The sequence below is a fragment of the Xiphophorus couchianus genome, chromosome 18 (genome assembly GCF_001444195.1).
Source record: "Xiphophorus couchianus chromosome 18, X_couchianus-1.0, whole genome shotgun sequence".
NCBI lineage: Eukaryota > Metazoa > Chordata > Actinopteri > Cyprinodontiformes > Poeciliidae > Xiphophorus > Xiphophorus couchianus.
This window is the reverse complement of record NC_040245.1, coordinates 29,716,227-29,738,656: the sequence shown is the minus strand read 5'-3', so window position 1 is coordinate 29,738,656 and position 22,430 is coordinate 29,716,227. Positions and strand designations below refer to the sequence as shown.

The 22,430-nt window shown below is 36.5% G+C and overlaps 2 protein-coding genes across 2 annotated transcripts; one reads left to right on the top strand and one right to left on the bottom strand.

Moving 5' to 3' along the window:
* Nucleotides 1-490: 490 nt before the first annotated feature.
* smco4 (single-pass membrane protein with coiled-coil domains 4) lies at nt 491-2,986 on the bottom strand. The gene is made up of 2 exons (XM_028045421.1): nt 2,761-2,986; nt 491-1,529 (listed from the first exon to the last, which is right to left on the bottom strand). The coding sequence occupies exon 2, from the start codon at nt 1,488-1,490 to the stop codon at nt 1,311-1,313; it is 180 nt and encodes a 59-aa protein (XP_027901222.1). The 5' UTR covers nt 1,491-1,529; nt 2,761-2,986; the 3' UTR covers nt 491-1,310.
* A 4,779-nt stretch (nt 2,987-7,765) lies between these two features.
* On the top strand, nt 7,766-22,023 carry akap1b (A kinase (PRKA) anchor protein 1b). The gene is made up of 11 exons (XM_027998826.1): nt 7,766-7,907; nt 9,773-11,304; nt 12,169-12,293; nt 12,983-13,109; nt 13,287-13,405; nt 13,526-13,703; nt 13,937-14,087; nt 15,163-15,230; nt 17,079-17,152; nt 17,559-17,624; nt 19,206-22,023. The coding sequence occupies exons 2-11, from the start codon at nt 9,798-9,800 to the stop codon at nt 19,266-19,268; spliced, it is 2,478 nt and encodes an 825-aa protein (XP_027854627.1). The 5' UTR covers nt 7,766-7,907; nt 9,773-9,797; the 3' UTR covers nt 19,269-22,023.
* Nucleotides 22,024-22,430: the final 407 nt, after the last annotated feature.

The following is a 22,430-nucleotide window of genomic DNA, read 5'->3' as shown; positions in this document are numbered from 1 at the left end:
TGACACACACTAAGATGCAGCATCCAAGCAGTAGCTGTTACAGAATATCATTTAAAATTAAAATGTACTTTTTTTATATGTGGTTTGACTGCTGTATTTTTTTAGACATACTTAGCACAAAGTTTATGCCATCCAGCTGTGAGGATGGAAGAATCATGACATCAGGGGAAGGCAGCAGGTTGGTCTTATGCAGAATGGAAAACCAACTTAATCCAAATGATTCATTTTAAAATATAGTTTCACTTAAAAGTGTTCTATAATCTAATTACGTTTTGTCTTTGCAGCCACTGATTTTAAAACCCAATTTAATGGTCAGGAGAGAAAATGCTATGAAAATGATGGTACACATGTGGCCGTAGATTCAAATCATTTCCAGCTTTTGGGAGGCTGCTCTAGGTGTGAAAAGTTTTTATTGTACTGTTGTAACTATGTGGTCAGTGTTTATTTTGCTTTCTGCTAGTTTAACAAGAATACAAACTCATAAGACTGGTTCAGTTGCATGGTTCTCTTTATTTTATTGCAAAAATAGATACTCCATTAGTTAGAATTGCATCGGTTTAGAAGAGTCTTTTAGCAACATAACACTTCGTTGTGTTGAAAATCGGAAGATTCTCGTCCCTCAAATTATTTCCAGCAACTTGACTTAGTGTTTCTGACTGTAATCCACATCTACAGCACCAAATACCACCTACATGATTGTTTCTTTAAACTCCATAGAAGGTCTGCTGGAGTTCAGAGTTTGTATGAAATGCTTGCTTTTTAACAATTACTGATGTTAAGTGCAGCAGTCTGACATCAGCTAAGGCATCGTAATAAAACTACACAATTGTAATAATTGATTTACAAAATGTAGATTTAGTTTTATATGTTAAGCTGAAAATGTGAAGTGTAAAAACTGGATTTCATCAATCCGGACTGGTAAGAAATTAGTTGGGCCTACCAACATTCAAACAACCAGAGTGGGATCATTCATTAAATGCATTTTCAGTATCTCAAAGGCACAATCTATAGTCATTCTTAGACATCATCTGTGTAGACAGACATTATCTGTGTACAGACATTCTTTGGTATAAAAGCGTGTTGAGTTATATTCCAGGACATAAAGACAATTCAATATCTAAACGACGGATTTCAGTCAATGTTGACCTTATTCATCTTTAAAGGCACGACATGTTCTTCTTTTAGCTGCTTAAATCCTGGACAGGGATTCTTTGGACGCTTTCGTTAAGACAAATGGTGGAAATGTTCTCTCATCATGGAGGGAGTCCTTGGTTTTATCCATTGTAATATTGCTGAAGAAACAATGATGTTCATTCCATAGCACCAGGCCTGGTTGCCACATAGACGAACACAACGATGAGTAGAACCACCACAGTGACTGTAGGCACCACCACTGTGGCCACCTGCTGTCGGGCTTCCTGCATGGCCTGTTTCCGCTCCTTCTTGTCCTTCGATGTCTCTTTCTTAGGTTTGCCTTTAAGCTGCCTCATGATGTCCCAACGACCCTCTTGTCTTCACTGTTCTCACACCTGACAACAACAAACTTATGATAACATCACAGAGACATAACCATCAGCTTCACATAAATATTTTTCCAAGATTAACTTGCTGATGGATGACTGTTTAATCCATGCTAATATATCACGTTAGGCTTGTAAGCAAGAATAGCTACTAACTTTGTTGCTGCCGGTGTTCAGAGGTGGGTAGTACTGGTTAAATGTACTTGAAAAGGTTTTTTGGTAAAAAATAAAAATAAAAAAGTTTTTTCCCCAAAAGAAAACTTTTTGGAGGGCAAAAGGTGCAGTTTATACTGAAGGTGTAGTTTATACTGAAGGTGTAGTTTATACGGAAGTACTGAAGGTGTAGAAAAGGCACAGAAAAGGTAGCATTACTGCACTGTAATTTTTACTTTTACTTGTTTAGTTTGTATAGAAATAGACTTCAGAGATCAGAAACATTAGATTCTTAGATTTCTGCAAAGTTCTGAGCACAATTACTCAGTGGGTACATGTTACTATTTACATCATTATTGGTTTTTTTTTATTAATAAACATGGTTATTTTCATTTGAAAGGTTACATGAATGTATTTATATTAAAAACATGTTTATAGTTAAGCCCCTACCTTTTCTTTTGAAAGCTTTACCTTTAAGCTCAATTGCATTGTGACACACAATCAAACGTCAACGTTAGTCTCATTTAGTCTTTGCCTTTTGATAACTTTTAAGCTCCTCCAGTTCTGGCAGTCATATGTTCTTGTTGTGGCAAGTTAAACTTAGCTCAATCTTCTAAATGTGGCTCAGAGATTTTTTAAACTCTGAGCAAAATCCAAAGTTTGCTCAGGATTTACTATCATTTGTATTTACTGGGGTTTTCTTTGATGCTAAGATAAATTTCAACACAATTGAAGCTTAGCTTAATATCAGACAGAGATAATTATCATTATTATTATTAATACTCCTGACATGAAACATTTACGCGTGACAAAAGAAACGCTTAAGAAATCTGAAAAGCGCAGCTGCTTTGTAACATCCCAGTATGTGGCTATTGGTTTTGTACTCTGGCTTATTTCCACAGAACTGTTGCCAAACTGAAGGAGGAAAACTTTAAGAAATGTGAACGTTTGTTAAATTGTACAGAATGTAAGTTGTCCTTTAATCTGTTGATAACATAATATAAAACAGAAACGGAATTATAAGCTGATAGTATGGAGGTTAACAATAACGAACCAGCGTCGTCAGAAATGATAGTTACACACTAACCTTAACAAATGTGGTCTTCAACACTCCTGGTTGTTCTGACGGCTCGGCAGGTTTGACGCGAATGTGTTTTCTAAATGCAAATACTCCCACTGACACAAGGTAACAGACAGAGGAAGTAATGCCTGTACTAAAACGATGAATGGTTTTATTTCATGTTATTTAATTATTTCTTTTTCTTTCTTCTTCTTTTTCTTCGTCGTTTTCCTCTTCTTCTTCTTCTTCTTCTTGGATTTACTGGCGGTTGGCAACAAACTTTTAGTAGCATTACCGCCACTTGCTGGTATGGAGTGTGGTTCGTGATGATCCATCTATTTTTACACACACATATATTGTATATAAATTCTACAACAACAAAAAAAAGAAATAAAAAGAAATAAATACATTCTACCTATACATATAAATATATATATACATGTACACACACACACACACACACACGCACAAATAACTTTGTATTCTACCCATCTATATCATACACATGTTCACAAACACACCTACTATAATCAAATTCTATGAAATAGTTTTGTTGTTGTTTTTTTTTAAATCGAATAACTATTTGGATATGTTTACTCCCCAAATTCTTCCTCAAAATATCTAGTAAATTAACATTTTCCTTAATACATTCAAACTCTCTCCTCATATGTCTTCTCTCTCTTTTATATTTATGACATTCTAATATAACATGTTCTATTGTTTCATATTTTCCACAGTAATCACATTTGCCAGTATGCTTTTGAATTTTAAAAGTGTATAATTAAGTCCTGTCTCCCCAAATCTTAACCTTGTTATCACTCCTTCCTCTTTTCTATTTTGTCTTCCATTTCTTCTTTCTCCTACTATCTACTGAATTTTATAAAACCGTCTTCCTGTTTTTTCTTCATCCCACCTTTGCTGCCATTTTTCCATTAGTTTTTATTTAACAATACTTAATAATAACAATATTTAACAACATACTCTTTCCTTCAACTTTACTTGTTTTAACTGTAAAACTAATATTATTCTTAATTGCCCTCTTTGCCATTTTATCTGTCCTCTCGTTTCCTTCAACTCCAATATGTGCTGGAACCCACACAAATATAACTATTAAACCCATATTTTGTATTCTCAATAATGTATGAAATAGTTCTAATAAAATGTTCATCCTACTATCTGATTGACTATATTTTAAACTTAATAATGCAAAGCTTGAATTTGAACAAATGACTGTTTTTAATGGTTTTATGTCTTCTACCCATTGTAAAGCTAATAATACTGCCAACATTTCTCCTGTGTAAACTGATAATACGTCTGTGATTCGTTTTCCTATTTTTATATTGAATTCTGGTACTACAAAAGCTATTTCTATTTTCCCAGTTATTTTTGATGCATCTGTATAAATGTGAATATATTGATAATAATTGTTTAAATGTAACTGTATTGAATAACTATCTACGCTGTTAGATTTATCTTGGTTCTTTTCCATTATTGACATATCTACTGTTGCTTCTGGAATCCATGGTGGTATAATTGATATTGGTGTTTGACTAATTTCTAAATCAATCATTTTAAATTCTTTTATTTTCTTTTCACTTGTCCATCCAAAACTCCTCGTTTCTTTCTTTTCTTTTTCCCAACATGGATTTAAAATTTCCCAAGTTGGATGATCAAAGTTATTGGCTTGTAAATTTAACCAATAATTTATTTCTAGTTTTGTTCTTAAGTCTAACAGCATTTCTGCTATTTCTACTTCTAATGCTGCTGTTGGTGTGGCTTTAAATGTTCCGGTACATAATCTTAATGCCTGATGTTGGATATTGTCTAATTTAACCAGATGTGTTTTAGCTGCTGAACCGTAAACTATACAACCAAAGTCTATGTTAGATCTTATCATTCCAGTGTAAATCTGTTTTACTGATTGTCTATCTGCTCTCCAGTCACTGCCAGCCAAGCATCTCAAAATATTTAAGATTTTCTTACATTTATCAGCAACATTTTGAATATGTATATTCCATTTTAGTTTTTCATCAAACCATAGTCCTAAAAAGTTTATACATTTTACTTGCTCAAATTCTAGGTTATATAAATTTCATTTTATTTTATTGTTTATTCTTTTCTGATTAAATATCATTACTTTTGTTTTTTCAACTGAAAACTTAAATCCCCATTGCAACGCCCATTTCTCTATTTCAATAATAACCTCTTGTAATTTCTTTACAAGGAAATCTACATTTTTCCCTCTTTTCCAAACAGCTCCATCATCTGCAAAAAGTGAACATTCCATTTCTTTTTCCAAAATATTTAAATACATCATTTATCATAATTGAGAACAGTAACGGACTTATAATACTCCCTCGTGGAGTTCCATTTTCTACTATATATTTTCCTGAGATCACTTCAGCAATTCTAACTTGTATTTTTCAATTTGTTAAAAAGTCTTTAATCCATTTGAATATTTTTCCTTTAATGCCCAACGTGTATAATTTAATTAATAATCCCTCAACCCACATCATATCATATCATATCATATCATATCATATGCTTTTTCTATATAAAAAAATACTGCCACCACATTATTTATTATTATTTATTTACTTGTGCTCTGTCTATATACATAGCGTTGGATTTCGTCGTTTTCTTCTTCTTCTTTTTCTTTTTCTGTTCCTTCTTTTTCTTCTTGCTTTTTATTGGCGGTTGGCAAAAAACGTGAAGTAGCATTACTGCCACCTACTGGTATGGAGGATAATCTATCTATCTATCTATCTATCTATCTATCTATCTATCTATCTATCTATCTATCTATCTATCTACATATGGTCAACTTTTATGAAACAATTCAGTTTTATTTAAAAATCGAATAATAACTTGTATATGCTTACTACTAAATTCTTCTTCAATACTAAACTAACCTTTTCCTTAATATTTTCAAGCTCTGCTCACATATCTTCTCTCTTTTTCATAGTTATGACATTCTAGCATAGCATGCTCTATTGTTTCATATTTTTCACAGTGATCACATTTACAAATTAAATCCCACATGTCCAAATCTCACTCTTGCCATCACGTTTTCCTCCTTTCTATTTCATCTTCCAATTCTTCTTTCTCCTACTATCTTTTGAATCTTGTAAAATCTTCTTGTTTTTTCTTCATTCTTTTCTCGGTTTTTGTTTAACAATACTCTTTCCCCTCAGATTTACTTGTTTTTACTACGAAACTAATAAGATTTTGAATAGCCCTCTTTGCCATTTTATCTGCAATCTCATTCCCTTCAACCCCAACATGTGTTTGTATCCACAAGAATCTTTCTGTTAAACCCATTTTTGCATTCTAAATAATGTATGTAATATTTCTAATAAGATGTCTGTCCTATTATCTGATTGATTATATTTTAAACCTAATGCAGAGTTTGAATCTGAACAAATTATTGCTTTTAATGGTTTTATGTCTTCTATCTATTGTAAAGCTAATAATAATAATATTGCCAATATCTCTCCTATATATACTGATAATCCATCTGTGATTCGTTTCCCTACTTTTAAATTAAATTCTGCTACTGTTTTTTCAATCGTTTTTGATGCATCTATATAGATGTGAATATATTGACGATAATAGTTTACATGTAGTTGCACTGAACATAGAACTATAGTAATATAGTTTGACTCATTTCTAAACAATTAATTTGAAAATCTTTCATTTTCTTTTTAATCTTTGAAGATGATAATTAAAAGAAGGATTCTTAAAACCAAGAAAAATGAACAACCTGACCATCCTCTTTGAGTCTTGGGTAAACAAAGTGTATTCAGTCAGAGGCGTCTTCAGGTTTGCTGTAACACAGACTGCTACAAGAGATATTTACTGCCAACAGCCATCATTATATACAATAACTCTGAAGAATCTGAGTTACTGAGTTACAACAACATTTAATTTCCCTTTGGGGTCAGTAAAGTATTTTTGAATTGAATTATTCATCCAAAACTTCTCATTTCTTTATTTTATTTTTCCCTGCATGGATTTAAAATTCCCCATGTTGGACGACCCAGCTTATTGATTTATACATTTAACCAATAACTCATTTAATTTTGTCCTTCTCAAATCTAAAGGCATTCCTCCCATTTCTACTCTTTTGTAAACTCTACATTTGACAAATTGTTTCTTCGTCACTCTGCGACAAATCATTGTATTTAAGTTTTATATTTCCTCTTTTCTTTTCTCTTTACTAATATTTGAACCATGAATTTTACTGAATGTTCTTGCTAATATTTCAACTTTCTCATCATCTTTTATTATATTTGTGTTACCTATTTTTATATATAAATCCTTTTTTTATACCATTCATTCTTTTAATTATTTTTCCTTTTTTTAATTATTATTTTTGTTTCTATCCCTACTGTACGACAAACATTGGTCAAATAATTCCTTCTGAATTTTTTGTTACATTTTTTTTCTATAAAGTCACAGCCATTCATAATCATTTTTTGAGTCACAGTTGAATGTGTAATTACGTCTTTAATTAGCCGAATTGCAGGAGGAATTTCCATTAAGACTGTTACATTTAATTAAATGCGTATTTGTTTTTTGACAAATAATAAAACAATTTAAAAAATGGCCATCATGAAAATTTTACTATAGTTACAGAGCAAACTGTGTCTGTCACTAAATAAATAAATAAATGAGTTCTGGTTCTTTGAGTACACACTTCATTGCGGGCTGCTAAACAGTAACTTTTTATTGATATATTCGACTGTTAAAATGTGTTTTGTTATCACTTGTTGAGAATAACGTCAACAAGTCTTATTCCAGACAAAAAGTAGTCCATATCATTCAATAATAATAATAATAATAATAATAATAATAATAATAATAATAATAATAATAATAATAATAATAATAATAAACCAGACAAAGGGTTATATGTTATTTAGAATTTTTGTCCCATATCCCTTTTCCAAAATACATCATTTTTAAAATTAAGTATAATTTCAGTGGAAAATGCGGTCTCGCTTGACGCGAGAGTACATAATCGAGTATCGCGCGATTTGAACAGCTGTTTGCACTGTTTTTACAGATTGAGGCAGATCGGTTAAACACGTGGGGAGGAGATCAGTAAAGCGATTGAAAACATTCAAACTGCATTGTTCCTAGCGTGGCAGCATTGGGGACCTTAAAATACTGTAAGTACAGGAGACAGGTACAGTTTTGGACGGATCTTTGTACCTTCTGTGCATTTGACATTGTTATTGCTTTGAAAGCAGAGAATGCTAACATAAAAAAATGTCCTCTGATATTCCCTGGGAGTCCTGCAAGCTACCCAAAGTAAACTCTGTAGTGGAATAAGAGCAATGATATTATGTCATTGAACAACCAACTTCCACGTTTCCCTTGGTTGTCAGCAGTTCGCTTTAGCTGCGTCCCTGTTACGAAAGTTAAACAACCGGACATTGTGATGGTCACTTCAGGCATCACTTCAGGCATATCTTAGTAATATTCGCGGTGGCTCCATCTGACGACGTACTAATTGTCAGAGTCAGCCGCTGGACGCCGTCTGCTATCGCGCTAGTTAGCTAGAAGCTAACTGGCGGCTATGAGGCCTGTTCGGGACAGTCGCTAACCCGCGTGCAGCACACACGTGCCCTTTGCTTAGCTCAACTTGTGGGATGTGTCGTCTGGTTGTACGGTGGGAAGGTCAAATCGTACAGGCTAATTTTGAATGAATAAGAATTGCTTGTTCCCTTAACGGACACGGTGCGGTGCTACTCATTGCAGGGTGACTGTACCAGAGCAGGACAGTGGCCTCCAAATGGGCTACTTTGTCCTGCCTCTATGAACAGGATCTCCTTCTACAGTAAGGGCTTACGCTGGTGGAATATTTAAAAGCCCACTAGCAATCAGGCATCCACCAGTCGAGACTAAACCACGTCTTCCTTAAATTAATTAAGTTATTTAAGCTGTGTTTTATTGCGGTTGTATCAGAGTGGATGATAACACACGGTTCTGGGGGGGTCGGACCCTCTGTGTTGTACTAGTTTTGGTGCCCTTCACACGTATTTATTTTACACCTGCAAATTGTAATCAGTGTGCAATAAAGTCCGGAAAAGGATGAAATTTGATTTTACAATTTTCAGGTATGGAAAAAGCCATTAAAACTGTAAAGTATTTGTATTTCCAGACTATTCTTTCCTCTCTTTGTGACCTCTCTGCCCTTGTAATTTGCTCCTTCCCTTCCTTGTGTATTTGATTTATTTATTTTTTACCTGTAGGTGTCTCCGATCTCTATCTTTTGTTTTCTTTCATTTTTTCCCTCCCATCCCTTTTCTGTCTTCTACTAGTATAATTTATTCCTTTATTGCTTCCATTCTTCTTTCTGAAATTCCCTAACTTTCCTCTTGATGTCATCGTTCTTTTTATTTCTTCTCTGGTCCTTGTTTCCAGTTTCTAGTTTTTGCAGAAGACATATTTGAAGCCTGTCTTCTGTAGAAGTGTTTGCCATTAATTTCCCGTGAACTTTAGTTATTTATATTTTGTTTATGACAAGAGATTTGGAACTCTGAAAAGTTGAGTCTGGAAAAGTATAGAACTTTTAACATGAATTAAATTGTTAATATAACTAGCAATACATCCAGGGGACAGTTATGCAGACACACACTAGTAAATTATTTTATTAACCATAGACATGCTGTCCAGATATGCATCTCCAGAGTGTACCCTGCTTTCTGGTAGAAGTTACAAAAAAAGTCAAAATTAGCTGTGCAAAATAAACGGTGTCATACTGAGATATCAGTATTGAAGCCCTGAATTTGTCAACATTGGCAACTCATCATGAACTGTTAAGATTATTCCCTTCCTTATGTCAAAGCAAATATCCCTTATTTTGGTTTGTTTTGCTGTTGCGTTAAACGTCCTGCTTTTTGATGCCTTTACCCACCACATGAACTCTGAGGGTTTTTTGTTTTTTTTTCTTTCTTTGATTCTTAGTTAAAAAGCAAATAATTTCAAAAACGTTGCTTATACCGGTCAAACGTTTGTGTGTTCATTTCAGGTGTAACGTTTGGTGTCTCGTCGAAATGCCAGTTCGGTTTCGGTCTGTTGTTTCCTACACGATGCCTGGAGTGCTTGTGCTCATTGGCTGGTGGTGGTACACCTCGAGGAAGAAAGAGCGACCCGTCGGACCGAAAAGCCCCGAGGTCCCTTCGACTTCTGTGAGCTTTAAAGACTCTCATCAAGAGTGCAACAACGGTTTGCTATATGAAGAGGAAAGCCCAGCCTTCACAAATCACAGCAACGAGAACACAGAGAATGAAATTATTTCCCCGACGCCTCCCCAAGATCCTGAAGCAATATCTTTACTGGAACAAGCGTGCAATGATGTTCATTTTTGCGGCAGAACGATGCATGAGGAAGCTGACCGACCATCAAATATAATTACACCAACATTTAGAGACAGTGATTTGGTAGAGGAATCAATGAAACCCCTCAAAGGCCCTGAATGTGACTCGACCCCTGACTTTATTGGTGAGTTGGAGAAATGCCCAGCCACAGAGTTGGATCTTCTTCCAGAAGACTTGGTAGAGGAAGTTGCTTTGTTATCCAATGACTCCAAAGACACCAGATTTTCCCCCATGGCAATAAATCTTTCGGATGCGGAGCGGCCAGAGCCAGAGGGTGAAGTTGCAACGCATCACAGCGCTGTAACTTCACAAGAGGAGGCCGTCTGCTTATTCACATCAGCTGAAACACACAGGATGGCGTCGTCAGACGGAGACTCTCTGGAAAATGCCCTTTCAGTACAGGATTTACACAAATGCATCCTGACCAGCACACCTACCATCCTTTCCTCCGAAGTCCAGGGTACATCCACCTCATTAGATACCTCAGTGGACGTGCATTTTAAGGAAAACCCTCAAGAAATGAGCGATCTGGAGCTACTGGCAGCTGGACTCATTACTGAGGTCCTCTCTGCAGCCACACAAGAAGTTCTTGGGACCAGCAGCTGTGAGGTTTCAGCAAACACTAAACCCTCCAACATGAGTGTTACTCTGGCCGGTGGCACTCGATCTTCACTACTTGATCCAATAATGGAAGACTTTCCTGCTGATGTTCCCTCACAGGGAAACCATGAGCATTCAGAGGCTGCAGAGAAGGAAGTCCAAGCAGTGCCAAAAGGTTTCTCAGTGACTCCAGGGTGGGAAAATGTCGAAACCAGGATTCTGAAAACCAAGAGCGCACAGAATGCAGCCTGGCCAACACTACCACACCAAAGGGAAACGCTACTTAATAGATCTGACGATGCTTCAGTGCTGACTGAAGACTCGGCCTACAGCACATACCACTCTGAGGAAGGGAACAGCAGCGAGGACCTGCAGAGCAGCATGCTGGGGAATCCAGCAGGTGTTTTAAAGATTACAGACTCATCAGCAAATGAAACTGTACCGCCTCAGTCTGCAGCTGGGAGCTGCGTAAAGGAAGCTGGAGTAAATTCTGATGCTGTGTGTGGCATAAAGAAAGTTAACGGGGACAACCTGAGGAACGGAGCTCATGGGACATGTGAGTTGGACACAGATCAGTCTGGAGGTGAGACATGATTATTCATACTTATTGTTTTATTTACACATTATTACTTCTGAACATTTTTGTGAAAACTTCTGTTTTCTTAAACATGCATTTTATGTATGAACAGAATCAAATTGATGATAAAAAGGGATCACCAGGTGATTCCAGGTAGTTTTACAAATAGAACACAGCAGCACGTTGTACCATCACAGTGAAGAGACATTGAATACCGTCCAAGACTCTCTGCTTCAAATACATATTGCAATCTGTCATGGCTTGTTTTTAAATGTACATTTTCTCTAGACTCTGAAACCTGCAGAGATGTATTTTTTTAGTAAAGAATTATGGTTATGTTTACAATATGTGAACAGCTACTGTATGTCTAGACCTGAAAACCTGCCTCTTAATACAATGATAATTAAGGTCAAAGTTACTAATTAGGTTTAAAAATCAATGAAATGGACTGACATTACTCTGCGCTGATATATTGTGCATCCCTACTTATTTTCGATGTTAAGGTCTGTGAAAAAGGTGAAAAAACTGCTGGCTGGTCTTGAAACCAAATAATCAAATTAAAAAGATAAGTAAGGTTTCATATTATGCAGTCAATTCCCTTTCAGTAGTCAAATTCTGTCCATATTTATTCCGTTCTTGAAATCATATGTCCTTAACTCCTTTAAGCAAAGCTGATTATATAAGACCTACTGTAGTTACAAAAGTTTATTCCTGGCACTGTGTCATCCTAAATATTGATGGCATTCATAATGATAGGGTTGGTTATGTATGCATCTATATTAGCAAAAGCTCAACATTCCATCCTGCTCTTGATGTTTCTGGAAATATGTCCTTGCCTGAAAAGTGATGGTCGTGTCTGTCTGTCTGTAGGTTCTGATGTGAACAGCATGGATTCTGTGGACAGCGGCTGCACTATGAGTATTTGTGAGAACCAGGGCAACAACTCTACATCATCTACCTCAGAACTCGTCGTCTGGGAGATTGAGGTCCCAAAGGTTAGTCAAAACAACCAGTGATGCCTAAAACACACGACCTCTTCTGTTTTCATTGATGCTGCCTTGATGTGTGTGTGTATGCATGACCTAATTTTTTTGTGCACTAGTGTAGTATTTTTCTCTCTAAATACAGGAATTTATTGATGTCTGCTACTCAAATGCACTTACAAATACAAGTTATTTTTATATTTGGATCAAACTGACCTTATCTGAGCTTTTTAACAATAGGAATATTTAGTTTGAATGTCAAATATACATCAATGAGAACAAGAAACCTTTGTCATAAATAATGAACTCACTTCTAGCAGGTATGTTAGAAACATGAGGAAAGATTTTATAAATGTGTTGGGTGACTGACTCATCTGTTATATGTGGTAAAAGGAACAGGGGCAAGTTACATTTAGGAACATCTTGGTAAATATTTTCACACCAGCCCTGTTTAGTCTGCTTTAATCGAACTCTAGTCTGTTTGCCTAGAAAGTCCAGTTTGTTTGTGAGGCATACTAAACACAACAAACCGTTTCATACAGACGCAGCCCTTGGAATTGGTTGAACTTTTCCCCCTGTACAACACCCCTATGGAGTGTCATTTAACCAATCTAAATGACACTCCATAGGTGGGTCCTGATGGTTTTTCCCCCCCTCACTATCTAAGATGTCCTCTTGTCCCATTTGCTTTCTTGTGTCAGCATCTAGTAGGACGATTGATTGGGAAACAAGGGAGATATGTCAGTTTCCTGAAGCAGAACTCTGGTGCAAAAATCTACATTTCCACTTTGCCTTACACACAGGATTTCCAAATCTGCCACATTGAAGGTGAGTGTGGGGAAAATTCCCTTCATCTTTTTAGGCAGAATGAGGACTGAAGGTCCACTTTTGTCATAAAGTGGGAATATTTAAGTTTGCCAAATGAAGTAAATATTACTAACTTGGCTATCATTCTGCTGCCGGGTTGGTCTGCTTTAAAGGTAATTGTGCTTAATTTCTCTCCAGGTTTGCAGCAGCAGGTTGATAAGGCACTGTCGTTTATTGGCAAGAAATTTAAAGACCTGGACTTGAGAAATCTATATGCACCTCCACTCACATTGCCATCACTTCCCATAACCTCTTGGGTAAGACAGAGGTTCCTTACTGCTGCTGTTGTTGGAATACTCAAAGAAATTGAAAACATTGGGAGTCGGTGTGGATGAGTTGACATTTACTTCCCTTTTTACCACGACGTTTTTCCTCAGCTCCTTCTGCCTAGTGGAGTGACGGTTGAAGTGATTGTGGTCAACATTGTGTCAGCTGGCCACGTCTTTGTCCAGCAGCACACCCATCCCACCTACCACGCTCTGCGGAGTCTCGACCAGCAGATGTTCCTTTGCTATTCCCAGCCGGGAACTCCAGCTCTGCCCTCACCCGCTGAAAGTAATCCTTATATATATATTGTATATATGGCTTTTTGGCTTTTTACATATGTTCATTTCAAATGTTTGAACTTGAAGATACAGCTCTGATGTGTTTCTAGAAATATTTTGTAGAACAAATAAGCAAGTTTTTTTGTTTTTTTATCTACAATTGATTGTCACAGCTACTGTAATAAATGGATGAACATCTGCTCAACTGAAAGTAAGGTTTTATTTTTGTGCTTTGTGTTTCAGTGGGTGTTATTTGTGCAGCCCCAGCAGTGGACGGGGCCTGGTGGAGAGCTCAGGTCATCAGCTTCTATAAGGAAACTGATGAGGTGGAGATTAGATATGTCGACTACGGGGGTTATGACAAAGTGAAACTTGATACACTCCGACAAATCAGGCAAGTCGCATGTCTTATTTGTATCACTGAACTTAACAAATAAAACGGTTATTTAAAATGCCTATTTGTTCATATGTGGAAGCGGCCTGATGAGTTTGAACTTCAAAATATAAAAAAATAATCTTTAATCAATGACGTAAGTAATGAAGAAGCTACCTCTGTATCTGGAAGGGTTTCGTGTGGTTACTCATCTTGGAGGTGGGGGGTTGTTTTCATGAGTGATGGATCATTCTAATAAGCAGAAGGTAAACCGAAGCATGAACACAAAAATTAAGGACACGGCCTGAACAATCCAATAGAAGCACGTCACCTGCAAAAAGCAAGGAGCCTCCAACATTCCCAAACCAGACATCAGCCATTCCAAACTTCTACCAGAGATCTTGTCCATAAATATCACAAACAGGACTGGGGAGTCCAAACCCCACTGATAAAACTCTGCTGAATCAACTTCACCCCTAATGGAAAGGCCTTTAGGAATTTGACAATATTAAATGCTTTTTTTGTGTTGAATAGCTTTCAGCATGACTCCACTGTTATTTTTGAACATTCATATTTAGCAATGAGCATCAAGTCTTGAGTTTAGAATGAATTAATACCAGTTTTTTCCAGAGTAAAAGAACTTCAGTTTAGATACTTGTCAAATCAGAGTACTGATACAGAGTAGTTAAGTTATTTATAGTTCATACAATAACTTTTAAAAATGGTTGTTTTTTTATTTAGAACAGAGTGACTCTTCTTTTTTTAACCTCTGACTGTTAACAAATCATAAATAGAGAATAAGGAATAACATCACATGACGTAAAGCTCAAAAACGTTGATTTTACATAATATTGTCCCTTTAAAATATGTACTTTAAATCTGCAAGAGGTATAAATAGGACATGACACTATAAAGTTAAGCTTCCAATAAATGATTGGACAGTACAACAAGCAATGCTGATCTGAAACTATTTAAAGCAAACGGACTATATTTTTTAATCACAATTTATCATGATACTGTCAGTGTGTAGGTAGGTGATTTCTGTTCACGAATTCTATGCATTTATATGTTTTAATATTTGGGTCCTTCTTTCCAGATCGGATTTTGTGACACTACCCTTTCAAAGTGCAGAAGTACTGCTTGACAACGTTGCTCCACTTCCAGGTTTGTGGTGATCGTATTCTAAGTGTTTGACCATTAACTGTGCAAAAGTGTGTGTGTGTCGCAGGAGGCTTTCTATAGCTCCATGCTTTTGGAGCGGTCTCCGGTCCACCTGCATTAACTCTGCATTCAAACTGCGCCAGAGTTCCCTTCAACCAAATCACATCAACCACTTTTTTGGTTTGCAATAGAGTTCAATTACTCTAAAGTCTGGTTCTCAACTGAACCAGACTTTCTAGACAAATGAACAAGTGTTGGCTTGAAGCAAACTAAACAGGACTGGTGTGAATGCATCCATAGACGAATGCGTCCGGTTTGCTCATCGATGTTGTTGACGTCCCAGATGCTATAAAAAGCCATTCGTAAGCTATGCAAAGCAGGCAGCACTTTTAAGATGTTTTGATTTTTACAGTGCATTTTAAACACACCAGCTCCTGTTGACTTAGTAGGAAACTGAAGGAGACTCCAAAATGTCTTCTCAATACTCTGCATTTATGTTGCAGTTATCAAACAGACAAAATTTAAACACAGAGCAGGTAGACAGCAGACCAGGACCACTACAGGTGGATCCAATGTTATATTTTTTTCCCGACTTTACTTCAACTTGGTCCTTTCAGCTGCAGATGTTTCCAGGAGACTCTGTAGTTGTCGGGTGTCTGCGGCAGACTTGAGAACAGAATTTTTTAACACAGAATTTACATTTAAGAAATTTCTAAAGTTGATTAAATGGTGTGTTCTTTTTTTAACGTTTATTTGGCATTAGTGGCCTTTATTTGACAGTAATCTGACAGGGAAGGAGCAGAGAGAAAGGGGGGGGGGGCATGCAGCAATGGAACAGGATGGGAGTTGAACTCTGGGCAGCTGCATTGAGTTCTGTAGCCTCTGTATGGACCTCATGCTACTGTTTACATCTGGACATTTTGCACATGCACAGAATGCTGGAGGGCAAAAAGGATATTCTTTCTGCTGTCCATAGTCATGCTGCCGTGGCATCATTAACTTAATGAAACCTGGAGATTTAGGTATTATTAATTTAGTGCAGTGCGGAAGTGCAAAGGGAGAAATTATTCTTTGACAGAAAAAAAGAACAATTCAAAACCACAGTTGCCACAACAACACCACTAATGGATCAGGATTCAACAACAAAAAAACACTCAAACATTTCCCACACAAAGAACAGAACATTCAGTCTGTTATAGTTTTGTGTTTTTTAGGCTTGATGTTTATTTTGCGATTATTAAGTGACCAGCGTTATCTGTGGTAGATTATCTACCGCTGCTATTAGCTAATCTGACACAGCAGTGGTTGATCAGATCATTTAAACACCTGCTGTACTGATGATCCGTCAGGTGTGTGTGGATCACCTTTTTCTTTTAACCAAAACAAACACAATTCCACATCTACATCTTCTGGTTGTCAAAGTCAAATAACTGACCTACTTTTCTCTCCCTGCTATTTAATTAAAACTTTTTCCTGACCTTGTTATCTTGTTGCAGTGTTGATGATTAGTAGCAAAGCTCTGCATTGCCTATTCTTTCATATATCATGCACATATTTAATATTGGGAAGGAAAGGGGATCTTGTGCACTGACTTCACGCTGCAACGGGGTCTGTATGGGGGGTTGCTCTAGCCACTGAGCCACACGGCGCCCCCCTGTGTTCACTTTTAAAATGGGAATTAACTTTTTCAAAAATATTAAGTAGTATTTGTCACATGCTTCTTTTTAGGAATATTTAGAGAATTTGTGGACAAACAAAAGGCCCTAAAAACTTGCCTGACATTTTGTAATTTTTATGTGGCACAACCAGTTACTGCGATTTTAGCTCAGTGAATTGTCATTCATTTAACAGGGGAGGATTGTTTCTCAACGGATGCTACGACCACATTGGAAGAAATGACCCGAGGTGTCGCCTTGCTAGCACAGGTGGGTCTACCATTAGGACCAACTCCTTCTGGAGCAGTGGTTCCCAAAGACTTTCTTCTGGGCCCCCCCAGTGGTTCCCAAAGATTTTCTGGGCCCCCCTATGGATTCCAATAAAGTCCCCCCCCAAAAAGAAAAGAAAAAATCAACTGGGCACACACATCGTTCAACCAGACATAAAACCTATATACACATTTTGTTTTCAAACTCCACTGAAGTTTATTTCAGTCTTCAAGTTGCAACAAAACACATTGAAACACTTTTGTGTAACTATTTTTAATTTTTTTTCAATCATCCATACTGATCCCCCCGCCCCCCGCAATGGCACTGCATGCACCACCCTTTGGGAACCACTGTTTTAAGAGTAACAGACTGAGTGACCGCTGGCTGATGTTTTCTTTCTCTAAAGGTCTCAAACTACGACAACAACACAGGCCTCCCACTTGTCCACCTGTGGAACCTTGTTGGAGATGAGGTTTGTTACAAACATGATCTTACCTGGTTGTTACTAGAGATGGACATATGGATTTTTGTTTTTTAAACTTATCACGTTTGTAGCTTTTGTTTCATAAAAGTGACACATTTTAAAATTATTTTGAAATTGCATCTGTCTTTGTTCAGACAGTTCCCATGAAATTCAGCTGTATTTTAGCTATATTTCCATCAAATACAGCCAGAATTTGCACATTAATTTAATTAAACTATATTTTTAAATATTAATTGAGATCTTATGGGACAAACAACGCATAAAATAGTTCAGTCAAAAAAGTAACCTTTCCAATCATGATGTCAGTTTTGGCAGTTGTCAAACATTGTCAATGTTTTCTGTTTTAAATTATGAATCAGAATCCCTTTGATGATAATTGATACCATTGTTTCATTAATTAAAACGATTATTGAGTCTGTCGTTTCCTCATGTTCTACTTATCGTTTAAGTAAATGAAAATATGTTGAAAGAAAATACCAAATCAGTGCCCACATTAAATGTCTCCATCACTAAATTATTTACATTATCAAAAGGAAAAAAATGTAATAGACAGCAATTTCTTTAGGACAATACACAAATACTCTACCCTGGATTTTAACCAGCAATATTTGCAATAAGAAATACTACAGCTGTTCAACTTCTGGTATTAAGATTTGCAAAATATGATTAAGTTCTTAATCATATTTTAAGAACTTAAAATATGTTTAAGTTCTTATTTTACTTAAGATAAGTAAAATAATCCCAATACATGTGGTAGCTGTAAGTAAAAGCTGCCCACAGTTCTGTGTATCAACATTCATGATGTTACTTTGTTTTGTCTCAAAACCAAATGACAGCTGTTTAAAAAAGAGGAAAGAAAATAATTACTTGTTGTGCTTTATATTTAAATCCACTTTGTCTGGTACTTATTTGAGTAAAGTTCATTTTATTTGAATAAAATGACTCTTTATGATTGGTATTTATCTGCATTTTAAATCTTATTTTAAAAAAATTGTTTTTTTTTTAAAACATTTATTAAAACTGTCGTGACAGTATAAGATGAGACGATCTGTGAAAAAGTCAAGCTTCTCCTCTAGTCATCTATAGAAATGCCCTTCAGAAACATCCAATCAGAGCCAGGAGGAGGGTCTTGGCGCTGTCAATCACCCTCATATACGTGCTGCTCAGACCCTCCCCCTTTTTCTCTGCTGCTTCCTCGCAACCGATGTCGGCAGATAAACAGTTTCCCTGAGATGGAAAGTTGTTTCCACCATTAGGACATGTAGCAGCGCGTATACATTGATGATTGATGGCGCCAAGACCTTCCTCCTGGTTCTGGTTGTTGTTGTCTGTGGCAAAACACCAGGATGAGGTGGAGGAGCTTGATTTTTTCACAGTTTGAACAAATATGTAAAAAAACATATTTTTGTAAAAGTTACATACTGCAGCTTTAAGTAGAAAACCTCACGATAGCACAGATGTCAAATGTTTCTGCTTTGGGTAGCACAAGGGTGACAGTGAAGAGACTGACTGATTTCTGGGTGGTGACTCTAGGCTCTTTTTTTTTTTTACTTTGTCTTTTTTTCGCAGGTCATTTCAGTGAACCGCACTCTGGCAGAGAGGAACCTGACGGTTTGGGTGGATGGATTCTGAATTCCCTGATTACCATAGAGTCCAACAAACTCACCCACAGAGAAACTGAAGGAAACTGAAGTTCCTTGTGGTCAGCAGTAGCTGACCCAGCTCATCCTAGGGATCCCAACTGTACCAGGCACGTGACTGAAAAGATTGGTGTTGGGTTATTTTGTTTTTTTTTGTGTGTGTGTGTTTTGTTCCCCCGTTCCCCTCTTTTCTCAAATCGGCTCTTCCACTCTTTAATTCAACTGACAGCAGAGACTTTATTCTCAGACATAGTCCACAGGGAAACAGCAGCTCTCTTAACATGGACTTCTGGTTTTTTTTCCAGGAAATACATAAAGAACATGTAAATTTTTTTTTTTTTAAAAGTGAATGTATTGTAACAATAAAGGCTCAAATTATATATCAGCTCCCATTCTACCCAAAACCCCCTGGCTCCACAGACTGTGGCTCGTTATGCCGCATATGAGGACAGACGCATGCACGGAGTCCTGACTGTATTTTTTTTTATTTTTTTTGGTAGGTCTGTTTATTTTCAATTGGACTGTGTGGTGGGGATGTTGGGTGACAGATGAAGCAGCTTTAGATGGACCGTAACTTCCCTCTGCTCTTTCTATTCCCACATCTGGACTGCATGTTCTTAGAGAATATCACGATTCCTGACTTAAAAAAAAAAGCACTCCAACTGTTTTTCTTTAATGAAAGATGTGTTGATTAAAATCTCACTTATTATAGAAGATGCATTTTGCTGACCTCTTTTTAGGAGGTATACCATTGCCATCATGTGAACTACAGCAGGTTGTATTTGTCTGACAAAACATCCACATTGACTTTATTTTATAGTGTCTTCCAATTTCAAGACGCCCCCGCCCCAACATCCTACAAGTACAGAAGTTTTAAATGTGTGAGCAGCAAGTTTTCTGTTTGCCTTCATCTTAACCATTGTGACAGTTGGAAATCGTCTTGTGACTTCTGCTGCTGTTGCTGTGTCCCAGAAGTTGAAGTCAAATTTATGTCCTTTGGGTTAACAGTAAATCTAAAGAAGTTGCAAGTGTGAGGTGGAACAGAGATCTTTTTTTGATTTATTCCTTTTTTTTTTTTCTTGATGTGGGGTTTGTTGTGTTCCACAAATCCTTGAGGTTTGTGGAGCAGTCTGGGGTTGAATAACACATGGCACATAAGAGAAACACTACATGGAATCAGGTTTTTTTTTTTTGTTTTTTTTTTTTTTTTAATGCTGCTGTGTAATTTGGAGCTGCCATCACATTTCACTAAATTCAGTTTGTGGTAATGTCAAACCAGTCAAGAACTCCTGTACTTGGTGAGCAATCATTTCCAAATTGAGTTCTCTCATTTGAATATGAATATCAGACCAGGCAAGATGCAATTTTGCTGGCCGGTCTGATACCCGACTGTCACCCAAAATGAATGTTATACCATAAAAGTCAGTTTGCTGGGACATTATGTGAACTTATACAAACTTTAGATTTAGATGTATGTTGTGACACCAGTTGAAACATTATTGTAACAAACGCAGCAAAAACAGGAAGCATAGTCAGTTACCACATTTACGTTTGATATTCTGAAGAAGCCATATATATATTAATTGTTCCCGTTGTATCATTCCAGCCGGTGATGTGGCATTAAGTCTGTTACCGCAGAGTTAACCTGCTCCTGATTGCTTACAAAATCAAAAAGGCAGTTTAGGCAGCTGAGTAGTAATGCGAAAAATGCAGCATAAAGTCCCAAAGAGGAGAGTTTATTAGGACGCGCTGAAATATTATTTCAGTTTGCAGAGGAGCAAAACTCCCAATTTGGGTCATGGCACAGATCCAGCTTCTGTGACAGACACAGATGTGTCTGAACTTATCTGACTGAAGAACACCAAACTTAAAAGGAAAATGTGATTGCTGTATTATTTAAGCCAGTAAGAACCACTGCTCTGTCACTTTAACAAAACAATCAACATATTCTTCCCAGTGAAAAATATTTGTTCTCAGATAAGCACTTACAGTAGTAAATTATTTAGTATACATGGTGTCGGTGTGCTTCATTTTTTAATACAATGACGTTAAAAGAATTGAAACTGATTTCCTGCCTGTAAAGCTTTGTTTTTACCCAAGAGAGGCAGAATGGGTTTCATCATAGACTTGTTTTTCCAATAGACGTGTAAAAGCTAATTGTTCTGATACAATTCTCATACTTTGTTTTTTTTGTTTGTTTTTTTTATACCAATTAATAACCTTAAGCATGCCCAAGTAAAATTTGAGGAGAAAGAAAATCCAGTCATTGGATCAGGTTAGACATACACACCCTGTTGAGAAACGTCTCCTCAGACTGGGCTCCATTCAGTCAGAACATTTCTCAGTTGCTTGTGTTCTTGTCTGACAATGTCTGAAATGACCAGTTGAGTAGTTAATTCAATAGCCCGTAAGAATTTCATTTGAGTTTTGTCCATTTCTCTGTAAATAAGATTTGTAATTTTCTGCGACACTGGGAAGTTAGGTGTGTGTGTGTGTGTGTGTGTGTGTGTGTGGTGGGGCGCAGGTGGGTTTGAGTCATTCTGCCCTTCCCTCATTCACCATTTTCAAAGAGAGTGGATTTCACAACTACACAAGCTCTGATTTGATCATTTAAGTGGGTGTCGAACAGCTATACCTGAAAGCATTTAGATAACATGTACATATCTGACTTTGTTAGAGACGCTTTAAATTTAATTTAACTGTACAGTTCTAAAAGGGAAAAATAAAGATATGAAGTGTTTAAGGTACTTTATCTTTTTTTTAATGGTTGTTGTGATTATTGGGTTCTGTTTTCATATTGGTGCTGTAGTATTAAGAGTATTACTGACGGGACATTTTGCCAGCAATGTAACGGGATTATTTTTGAAAGTCTGCTGTTACCTGACAAGACGCACTTAAACTCTGTTTGCTTAGCAATAGTCATGTTAAATAATGTTGATGAAAGTTCATTTATTTCAGAAACTCACTTTACCGAGATGTGTGCACAATAGAGTTTAAACAGGTATTTCTTAAGTCTTTAGTCATAAAGTCTTAATTTTAAGAAATAATCTAGAGAGCTACAAGAGATACTTCCTGCCTAAAATCAGAAACAGCAGAATAAAGCTGAAGGCTAAAAAGACATAACAAAGTTTGTCATAGAATAGAAGCTGAAGGC